At 35.0% G+C, this 12,175-nt stretch overlaps 1 protein-coding gene across 1 annotated transcript in view; it reads right to left on the reverse strand.

Annotated features, from left to right (window-relative positions):
• Positions 1-1,388: 1,388 nt before the first annotated feature.
• LOC149172162 (uncharacterized) overlaps positions 1,389-12,175 on the reverse strand; it is a 46,740-nt gene continuing 35,953 nt past the window's right edge. Inside the window, exon 2 of the mRNA XM_089426224.1 lies at positions 1,389-1,949. Within this exon, the coding sequence (XP_089282350.1) occupies positions 1,389-1,949 (561 nt within the window). The remainder of the gene's footprint in view (positions 1,950-12,175) is intronic.

Raw genomic sequence — 12,175 nt, forward strand, 5'->3', positions numbered from 1 at the left:
CGATTAACCAGTTGCTTTGTATGAACTGTTTGAAGTGCTCACTTTCATTGTCCAGTATGATTCAACCTCCTGTTTTTTCTTCTATTTTGGTGATCATATTGAAATCGCCTCCCATGATCCATAGTGGATGGGATTGGTTGGCATTAAGCAGTGAGAGTGTGTCCAAGGTAGTGATTTTATCCTCAACAGCTTGCGGGAAGTACACATTGGTAAGATGACCATGCACATTGGTCCCTATGATATGGAAATTGGCTTGAATGAAGTGGTGGTTTGCATGAAAATCTGTGAGTGCAATAGCTTGTGCATTCCAGGCTATTGCTAAACCACCCAAGGCTCCTATAGCATCCACCGCCATTGTGTGACAGCTAGGCCATGCTTTTGAAAGAGTGGTATTGAGAAGAGTACTATTACATTTCATTTCTTGCATAAAGAAGATATGGGGTTTCTTCTTCTGAATCAAATTTTTTATCATTCTATATTTCCCTGCGCCGTTCAACCCTCTTAGATTCCATGATGTGAGCTTCATGGTTCAGGATTGGGGAGTGGCCTGTAGTACTTGGTGAGTTTAGAATATCTTCCAGAGTCTACCAACATTTCCCCAATAAGGATGGTTCGCTGTAGATCTGTCTTTCTCCCTCTTTTCTTAGTATCCTTGAACAAGTTCTTCCCATCCCACTGACTTCCTTGTTGAAATCCAAGAGATCTTTGTTGGTGTGCTCTAGAGAGAATGACCTCTAGACTTTCTAGCTGTCTCGCTAGAATCTTATCATATTGTTTTTGCTTGCATGCCTGCTCAAGGCTGAAAATATCCAAGTCTCCTAGGTCAATGCTTTCCGACTCTTCATCCACTTGCTTGAGACCACTGCTTGCGGATGTGATGTTCGTTGCAAGTTTTGGATCAAGCAAAAGGTTATCAATGTCCATGCCATTAGGTTTCCAGGCCATCTCATTGATGGAGGCGGTGGGGGGGGAAGCTTGGTATTGCTCAAGGACCTGGGTAGGAGACGTAACCTACTGGGGGTTAGCAGAGGGTTGAGAAGGAATCTCATGAGAGGGCATGGGGAGTTTAGGGGCCACATAATCAGAGTGAGCTAGAATATCAAAGCTATTACTGGTTGAGGGATTTGGGTTGCTGGCAGGGGTATTTTTAGGCTGAGAAGCAGGATTTTTGTGAGTCCTTTTCCGAGAGTTCACTTTGGTAAAGCCCTCTTGATCTGTTTGCCCAGAGGTGGAGTTGGAAGAGGGCTTGACATTGAGCGGGTAGTCACGGAATAGGTGCCCATGTGCATGACATTTTCGGCATCTAAATGGAACATGCTCGTAATCTAAAGTCTGAATCCGTTTGAAATCATCATGAAATATACTTACTGAGTCCGGGAGAGCTTTTTTCAGTTGCATGTAGACACAAATACAGGCATAGGAAGTGTATCTTCTGTAACTTTTATGAATTCTCCCAACCCGTTTCCAATGTATTTTAAAGATTCCTCATCCCAATATTCCAGCGGCAGGGAATATAGCCGGATCCAGACAGGTGCTGAGCTAAGATCTTCTTTATCCAGATTGAATCTCTCAATCCAGTCCCGTAAATAAAGTCCTGTTGCATTGAAGGAGTAAGGGCCGTTGTCTAAGACCCTGTTTCGATCTTCTATGCAGTTGAAGATAGTTGTGAAATAGAATTTTGGTCCTAGCTTCATATTAATGTTTCCTTTTGGTTTCCATTTGGCTGCTATCCATCCCTTTAAGGCTTTCTTTGTTGGCCAAAACTCAATAAATTTTCCAATAAGGGCATGATCTTTCATGTACTGGATCTGGGTGTTGATTCTCTGACTGGGCAGTTCAATCTTAGGTCGTTCTGCAGCTACCGGTTTGCAGGTTGCAGAGGTTGCTTTGGGTTTGTCATCATCTCCCACTGCATGTTGCTGCCTGTCCGAGGGTATCTCTGTTGTACCCTATGGTTCATTATGCGAGTCAGTGTTATGCTGATCTGTTTGCGTCTGCGGAACAGAGGTATTGTCAGAACTGTTTGAAGTCCGTGGTGCCAGATTCATCAGATGGGGAGGCTCTAAGTCCTCCCCCATCGGGGAAGCCATTGGGGCTGAACTATGAGCTGATGCGCGTTGCTGTTAGGAGTTGCAGGGTCGGTGGAACAGGGGCACTATGCTCTGAGCAGTGCTCCGTCTTTGAGAATGGTGAAACCCTAGGTTGCCATATTCTTCACGTCCGAGAAAAAACGTGGAGGCCTACCTACGTTGCTACGCTACAGAAAAACAAAATAAGTGGGCTCAATGGTTACATCTCGCTGAGTGGTGGTATAATTCTACTTATCATCCGTCAGCAAAAATGATGCCATTTCAAGCTTTGTATGGATATGAACCCCCAAAATGGAAGGATCTAGCTGTTGTCCAGTTAAATATACCTGTTGTTAAAGATCAACTAGAAGAAACCCAAAAAATCGTCCAAATATTAAAAGAAAACTTGAATAATGCAAGGAATCGTATGAAGCAATAAGTAGATCGAAACAGAACCGAAAGAGAGTTTAAAGTCGGAGAATGGGTGTTTGTCAAGCTCCAACCATACAAACAATTGTCCTTAAAACAGGAAGGAAAAAACAAATTGGCACCAAAGTTCTACGAACCTTATCAAATCAAAAAAATATCAGCCAAGTTGTGTATGGTTTAAGCCTTCCAGAGAAAAGTCGTGTTCACAACATCTTCCATGTCTCCTGCCTTAAAAGGGAACTAGGTGATGATCAATCAGCGCAAATAACGCTTCCATCCCTGGATGATGAGGGAAGGGTCATTCTAGAACCAGAAGGTATTTTATGTACTAGAGAAAGAAAGCTTTGACATCGTACAATCAAGGAATACCTGATCAAGTGGAAGGACTTACTCGAAGAAGAAGCTTCTTGGGATAATGAATCTTTTTGTCAACAACATCTGTTGTTATGTATGCTTTGAGGACAAAGCATTCTTTCGAGAGGAAGGCAATGTTATGTAAAAAATACTTAATTTTAGGTTAATTAAGACGAAAGGGGACGATCATAAGATCATGCCCTTTCCCATAAAGGTGCCCATAACAGTATATAAGCTAGGGACCCTCACTGTAAACAACCATCATACACTTAATTAGTAAAATATATATGTTTATATCATTTCTAAGTTTTTATATAACAATAAGCCACCTCCGTTACAGATTATTCTATATACAACCATCTCGCACCATTAATGAGCTAATCATAGTTCTGATGCAGCTGAAAGTCTAGATCAACCATTTGTGTGAATGAGTTCACTACATCACCCCCTCAATTAAGTGGGGTGACAATTCTAAAGCCTCCCTTCCCACGTTTACTTGATTGGGTAGTTTATGATTAAATATAAGCTAATAACTATAAAACATTTTCCTTCAAATAAAATTCTAACTAGCTTAGATGATATTGTCGATATTGTCCATTGATAAAAGAGTGTTTATTGAGAAATAATATTTATTAAGCTAGTGGAGTTTACCATGTTTCTAGGTGGTAAGACTTAATTAAGACTAAAATATTGTTAGTTGTATAATTTTGTATATGATATTAAATTATTTTTCAGATTTAAATAAATAAATTATATATATAAAATAAGGGATTTTGTTTTAACTAAAATAAAAAAATATAATTCATAAACAAAATTAATGTTGTAAAATTACGATTACAGCAATTTTTAATTAATGTTTGATAAATGAAAAGCAATAAATATATGAAATATACTTTTTAATGTTTGATAAATGAAAAGTAATAAATATATGAAATAAAAATGTGAATATATAAATAAAAATAATAATAAAAATATTGGATTTTTATTTCAAAATTATATTTAAATTTTATGAAAAATATAACTAAGCGATAAAAACCATAATGCAATTTTAAACTATATGAATTTTGTATTTTATATTTATAAAATACTAATAATAATGAGTGTATATTTTTCGAAAAGGCCAAAAGAAGTGAGGGAGGAAAGAGTATGTATTTTCTGTTTTCCTAAAAGTGAAAACAGAGAAGCATTTCATTTTAGAATGTGAGGACTTCAACTACAATAGGGAAAGTTATGCAGATATTCTGGCAGCTAGCTCTTGGGATAATTTATTTAGCAAGGGGTTCATTGAGACGGTAGGAGTGTTTATTGTGAGGCTTCATAGGAAAAGGGACGAATACATCAACTAGATGAAGAAGAAATCTATCCCATAGGCTATCTTTAGCCTCATGGATGTTAAAATAATTTTCTTTCTTTATTTATTTCTATAAATTCATATATTTCATCAATTAAAAAAATAAAAATAAGTATTAAATAAAAGTAACATTTTTGAAGCCCACGGGGTATAGAATAGATGGTGATGGGTGTATTGTTAAGTTACTCTGTGATATGAAGTTTATTCATTCGAAACTCCATGGGAGAAAATATAATCATGTTAAAGATTGGTGTGACTCAGGTCGGGTATGATCCCCAAGTGATTTTGATGGCTTAGATGCTCCTGAGTTGCAGTTTCTCAAGCCAAAGATCAAACCTATAGATATCCACTCAAACAATTTAACCCAAAAAAATGTTTTTTGAAAAAATAAATGTATATATAGATTGATTTATATAAAATCATTGTTATTTATTATATTTTTATTGATTAATAAAATAATATATTATAAAATAAAAATATTTGTTTATCTAAATAAATAAATAAATAATTATATTAATAATTTAAGGAAATTTTATATATTATTCATTACCATTAATTTATAATAAAATAAAATATTATAAAATAAAAATATTTGTTTATATAAAAAAAATAAAAAAATCCATTAATAATTTAAGGAAATTTTATATATTATTCATTACAATAAATTTAACAATGATTTAGGAAAGAAAAAATGTATTAGACATTTTATATAACTGAATAAATTTTAATAAAGAAATTTATATTCTAATTTATTTATATTATTTTAATGTAGTTTTTTTGAATGTGAGTTTGTTATATTAGAACTTTTACCTAATTGAATAAATTATTTATATTCTATAATATTTATATTTAAGTATTAAGGGGTTTCCAGGTTTCCGTTGTGCATTATATTAGATATTATTTTGGGATTTAATTGCGTTAAGTCATTCATCTATGACCATTTCCATGATCAGTTACGACTACCTCTCATGGAAATGGTCATAGATGAATGACTTACTTAACGCAGTTGAATCCCAAAATGATATCTAATATAATGCACTGCGAAAACCCCTTAATACTTAAATTCAGAAAAAAGTGAAGGGAACTCTACTTGAATGGTTCATGAGGCATAATACTTGCTAAGGTTTTGCAAATGGGGTAGCAAGCTAAGTGGGTTTGATTGTGGGGAAAACTCCACAGTTAAGCGCGCTTGAGCCAGAGGCGATCTGGGATGGGTGACCTCTCGAGAAGTCATGGTTACCGGGTGCAAGCCCCAGAAGTGATGATTGACGCTATGTGATTCATTTCACTAGTTTCAATCCCACTTCTTCACCCCTGTGAGCATCACCCGATGCAATAAGTGTTAAGTGAACTATTCTAAAAACGTGAGAAATTAGTCAGTTACGACTACCGCTCATGGAAATTGTCACAGATGAATGACTTACTTAATGCAGTTGAATCCCAAAATGATATCTAATATTTATATTATTTTAATTTATTTTTTTAAAGATTAGTTTGCTTTTAAAATAATGAGACTTACATGTGCTTTGATAAATCATTATGTATAACATAAACAATTGTAAAAATTTATATTGATACTATCAAATCAAAAGGTTTTATCTAACTTAATTCAAGTTAAATTTGAACACATTCAATGTGGAATAGAACCTACTCACTACATATTAATAAAACATTATGCTTTATACCCCATGAACTATATCATTTAAATTTAAAATTAATAAATTAATTTTGATTTGTATAATGTTATAAAGTATCTAATGATAACTATATATCTTTCATAATAATGTTTCATCCTTTTCTTTTAATAAATGAGATTGTATTTTAGTAATTTTAATATGTTTAATTTATAAAATAATATGCTCTTCCTCATTGGGGTGGTATTAAGGGTCCTAGTGGAGGCAGGTATCATTATTAACATGCTTGGCATTTGAATGGTGAATTGGATGGCATACTTGGGATCGAGATCCATGTTCTCCACTTGTTTTTGTCTCATCCATGTGTGACATCCTTACCGTCCTCAACATTCAGATCACCCACCCTCATCATGTTTGTTTAACTGCAGGAAAATGGTTTTAGTTGGATTCGAGTACAACATTCCTTTTGTGAACAGGTTCCATCCCTCAAAAATTGTTATGGCTAGCCTCTCTCATGGAGTACTCGCTTCAAGAGGAAGAGGCCCTGACACATAAATTGTTGAACTCATTCAAGAGCGCATGGACTTTAATTTTAATGAGCTTGATAAAGTGTGTGCCCTATTCCACACATGTCCCTCCACAGGTTTCGCACACTCTAGTATTCTCATTTATTTGTTTGATCCTTTCACGTCTTCACCCCATTATAAATGCATGGGAAATGTCTCAAGGTGGCGTCTTCACTATGATTTTGGTTCTGGTGTGGAAGGGTTCCAACCGTCATGCTACTTCTAGATGCTAAGGTTTGTTTATATAGATTCAAGGAAGGTGTGTATCAGTACTAGTTGTCATCACATTGTCGTTCGTATTTACCATCTTTTTATTTACTTGTCTCTTATCATCTCCGTAGTTTCTCTAGTTTGTGAAGGGGTCAATGCTCTTCGCCTTATTTCTCCATAGCAAGGGTTCAGGTCCTTAGCAAGGGTTCAAGTCCTTTTTTGATTTTGTCATTGTACTACCCACTTCGTCACCCCAAATCTTGGATTTGACAGGCATTTCATTTAATTGTCTCGTATTGGTCTTTGGAGTGTGGTACCTTGGTACCTTCTCCATTTGGTTTTGATATTTTCACTAGTTAAGTAAACTTTGCATTTACGCTAAGTTTTCTGGCCTCATTTTATATTTTTCCTTTGCGAACACTGATCTTTTGGGATGAAGGGTTAGCAAGGTTACTTGAGCCCCATCGCACTATGTTATATCCTCCACCAAAACAAAGTTCACATTTTTTTCTCATGGTCAATGATGTTTTCATTATCCTTAGGTTCGCTACATCCTTAACGCTATTTATCCATTATTGTCTATTGTCCGTCTCTCTAACATTCTCTCATTATCCTACTTCCTATATAAACATGGCCCTTAGGTAACATCTGCCTAGTCGTAGTGGTGGGGCACCAGGCTCATCTTTGTCTCATCGTCAATGTTTGTTTGGCTAGGACTCAGTGGCCAACCACTTTGATTCAGTTCCTTCTAAAGCGAGGAACGAAATTATTCACTTAGAGGCAAAGGAGTTTGGGGACCATTTATATTCTTTCGACTCTGCGATTAGTGGTAATCGCCTCATGTGGATTCTTGATCTAGGAAAATTCATAAAGAGGAGGCTCCACTTCCTCCACTTACTGTCTATGAATCTTCAGGTAGAAACACTGCTCCATATGGTCATTCATGACAAGAAGGTTGAAAATTGCAAGCTATTTGTAGGGAAGGAGGAAATCAAGATAATTCTTTGGGATATCTGCTACAATTTGAATGATATCGTGGCCAAGTTAACAAGGGTAGAGAGGTTCATGGTGTCTGACTCATATACTAATTCTAATGTGTAGCTTGAAGCATTGACAATCATCAATGCTCCTACTATGGTTTCTCCTCAAGGAATCTCCTCTCCACTCTCTCCGAGCATCATTTTAGACTAGCAATTTCATCATGGATATTTCACTTCCTTTTTGCAGTTGGTTATTATCAGTTTTTTGTTCTAAATTTGTCATAATGGGTTAAAGGCATGCCACTTTGGAATACTAGTTGTTTTTTGTATGGGTTTTCTCATAGTAATATGGATGTAGTGTCACTGTAACTAGGTAGTTGACATAGTAATATTCACAATGTATTTGCCTAGTCCTATCCTTCTACTACCGACTTCTTTAAGTTTTGTAAAAGCCTCTAGTTAGTTAAGTTATGATATCTTAGGACTTCATTGATAGTAATGATTCATCTTGGGTCATCACTTGTTGAAATATGAGCTCCCATAGTTCTTTTTCGAAGTAAAAGGAGTTATCAATGTAATATCTTTTATTAGCAATGAAAATATATTAATTAGCTTACAAAAAAAAAATCTAAAATAATATGCTCACTTGCTTTAAAAACTTTTCATCTTACTTAAAAATAAAAATAAAAAACATATCAAACAAATCATAAACTTATATTTTATATTAAGCGAAGTGAGTTTCTTTTATAACTCAAAGTGAATTAAATTTTTATCTAAGTATTGTCTATTTAAATAAAATTTTCTAAAAGAAAACAAAGAGAATGAAAGATGATTCATAAATTGTCGTGGATATTCTACTAGATAGTTCATCATAACAGATCTGATAAAATTATACTTAAAAATCTGAAATCTACACTATTAGGATTGATTTCTCTTCAGATTTATGGATCTCTAAATTGTTGGTTGTTGTATATACATAAAAATTACAAATATGCAGAAAATAGAGAACAAAAAATAAAAATTCACAAACCACAATTGACACAAGATAAACCATGGGAAATACTTTTGGGAGAAAACCCAACTAGAAGGTGAGGTCACTCTGTTCTCTTTCTCTTAATAAAAAATGGATGCAAGTACAAATTAGTTAGGCATGTAGCCCATGGTTTATTGCAGTGCACAAATCCTCTCTGTGCTCTCTCTCCCTATCCCTCTTGGCTACTCCACTCATCTATGGAACATAATGCACTTGAAAAAATGGAATCCCTCTCCTCCTAATGGCCCACTTATGACACAACCAAATAACCTACTAGTGGTCAGGTTTGACTCCTTCAACTCTTAAATATAATTAAAATATTAACTCTTCTAGAGTATTTTTCATCATGTCACGTGGATAGATCCTTTCCCGTGAATAATGGGGGTTGATAGGGCATCCTCTCGAATTATGGTGATCAAAATAGGAAGGTCAATTGCCAATTGGAATAACTTTTGCATGTGGACTCCGATTGAGGAAATTCTTATGCATTTGGAAAGGACTCTCTGTGTATAATAGGAAATAAGGGTGTTGCAATAAAGAGAAAAAAATTACCCCCTAAAAATTCCATTTGATGCCTCAAAATGCTCTCGAAAGGGTTTATACCCCAATTTTCCAAACTGGGTCATGCCCGTAAAAATGGTCTTGTGCGCTGATGTCCTATACTTTTTTCATCTAAAAGAATCAATATGGATGAAATAAAATATAATGATCCAAATAATACCACACCTCATTTTTGGAGGCTTTAAGTCCCCATAATATTTTATTGAATAAGGTGAGGAAAATTTTTATCCACCTTCTTTCAAGTGTACCATTTAGCCTTGCCTGAAAGTCATCATTTCAACCCAATCTTCCAAAGGTCACATTTCCCTTGTCTTGTAGTTTTGTATCTCTTCTGCAAAATTATATCTTTTGTTAAATCTACTTTAACATCTTGTGCCAAATCATCTACATAAGGTAAGACCGGTTCCTCTTCTTGATCTAGCATGGAAGACTCTTAGAGTTTTAGATTTTCGACATTCACAACTGAGAAAATGTGCATGTAGGTAGATAGATTGAGTCTATAGGTGTTATCTCCCACCTTTTCCAATATATCAAAGGGTCCATACCACAAATCCTTGATTTTTGTTCTAGGACCCTGTAGCCTCTACTTGTTCAATTGTAACCATACTATGTTTCCCACCTTGATCGACTTCTATGTTTTGTGCTAATCATGCATGGACTTGTAGTTTCCCTAACTTTCATAGTGTCACATGTGCCTATATATGGATTTACTTGATCTTCTCCACAATTTTTTTTGCCCTCAAGGCATCCCCTGCAAGATCCTTCCTCACTCCTCCTTGTTTCCCATATGCAATATTCAAAGGTGAAGGTGTAAAATATCCAAAACAAGTTTCAAATGGGGACTTACTAGTAGAATTCTTGATTGATATGTTATAAGAGTGTTGTATATATACCATATTTTCATCCCAATGCTTTGGATGCTTTTGATTGCAACCCTTCAAAAGTTTCACCAAAGTCTTGTTGACTACTTTTGTCTACCCATCTATCTAACGATGGAATGTTATAGACCTATTTGTGTCTATCTTCTCCCAAAATGTAGTCCAAAATTCATAGAGAGATATTGTGTCCCTATCTGAAATTTTGTTCTTTGGTATCCCAAATTGTACCCAGACCTATCCAAAGAACAAGTTCATTGCTTCTTTCCCACTGATGGTGTTTTTACAAGGCATCAAAACACACATCTTCCTAAACCTATCAACTACAATGAATATATATTCATATCCATTCTTGGTTATTGGTAAAAATCCCACAAGTTCCATGGAAATGTTTTCCCAAGGATGAGTGGGTATAGTTAGGGGATGATATAGACCATATTTCTTCTTACTAGGCTTGTTGTTACAACAAAGCATGCATCCTCTAAACCTAGCTACATGTTCTTGCATCTTGAACCAATACACATAACTATGCAAGTTGGCCATTGTCTTCCATACACCAAAGTGTCGTACAACCTTGGAGGTGTGAGCCTTTCTAATTTGTTGCAATTTCTCCCCTTTATGAACATATAACTTATCTAACATGTAATGTAACCCATTCTAGATATGGTAGTCAATTATGTTGTCATTGTCGTGCACACGACTTATGACACCCCTTTCATTACCAAAATGTTTGTATTGTAATTAAGAACATATAATGTTGGAGTTCCAATATTGATGCTATGGTGTCAAACTCTATTCTACGATGTAATTTTTATTTTATTATTATAAATGCTAGAGCTAAAGAAACAGAACAACCAACAGATCATGATGCCTTGGGGAGGGGGAAAACTTGACTAAGGAGAAAAATATGTAAGGGGGGTGGGAGAAATATTAGCCTTGCTTAAATAAATATTATTCTCACTTAATGTGATGGTTGGTATTCCCAAAAAGCTTCTAGAAAAATACTGGAAGATGAAGGGTCAAGGTATGATTATAAAAATAAGAAGGAGAAAGCATCAAGGGGTTTTAAGTTCTCAGTTCTTCTTCTTGGTGTTTAATATTCTAGTTTTTCTATCTTCTATTACTCGCTCATGCATATCACTCTCTTAGAAATTCAAATTGGCAAGATAAGTGGTGGAAAAAACCAGATAGGTTTTAAACTTTGTGATTGGTTAAGAGTTGTGAGTGACATCCTATGTGACAAAGATTGAATTTTTTATGTCTATGAAAGAGTGTGGCCTTCACTTGTTGTGCTAAATGTGGTCTAGAAATTGTGTGATAAATCCTTTAGTTTAGTTTTCCATCAAGACACCAAGATCTGGCATGGGGGTGGCCATCTGTGAGAAAACTTGCAGCACAACTGAGGGGTGGAACGTGGCTCACCTTACTTCAATTTCTAGTATTTGTATGGCTATAATAGATCATATTTATTTAAGTGATAATGATATTTCTAGCATAGATGGTTTAGTGACGTGCATGGTTATTTAATTTCTTTTTTCAAAAAAAAATATGGACATGCATTTACCCTTCAGTAAATTGATCATGGCCATAGGTGTTATACTATTTGGTTATAGCTTTTTATGTGTTAAAATTTGCAACAACATTAGTTGAGAAAGATAGACTTCCTAAATTCTTCTTTAAATACGTCTTATTGGAATTTATACTATAACTTTTCTTATGGGAGGTTCCAAAAGCTTAAACTTGGATAATAGTGATGGGAAATCCTATTGATTCTCTAGTCCAATTTTAGATCTTGGGTCATACAATTTTAGGAAATGTAATCAAAGGAAGTTGGGCTCCTAAATGCATATTTAAACATGTTAAGTTGGAATTTTTTCTATAAGTTTTCTTTTGGGAGAATCCTTAAGTTGAAACTTGGACCATAGCGAGGGGAAATCTCATTAATCATCTAGTTAAATTGTCATATCACGAGTTGTGATATTTTAGGAGATATGATCAAAAGAAGTTGTGTTCCTAGATGCTCCTAAAATCATGCACCAAACAGGTCATGTTGACATTTTTGCTATAACTTTTCTTCTAGGAGGTTCTAGAAGCTAAAACTTAGAATATAGGG

This window comes from Pinus tabuliformis, chromosome 4_2, assembly GCF_031772625.1.
Source record: "Pinus tabuliformis cultivar Carrire ecotype Pingquan chromosome 4_2, CPIR1, whole genome shotgun sequence".
NCBI classification, from domain to species: Eukaryota; Viridiplantae; Streptophyta; class Pinopsida; order Pinales; family Pinaceae; genus Pinus; species Pinus tabuliformis.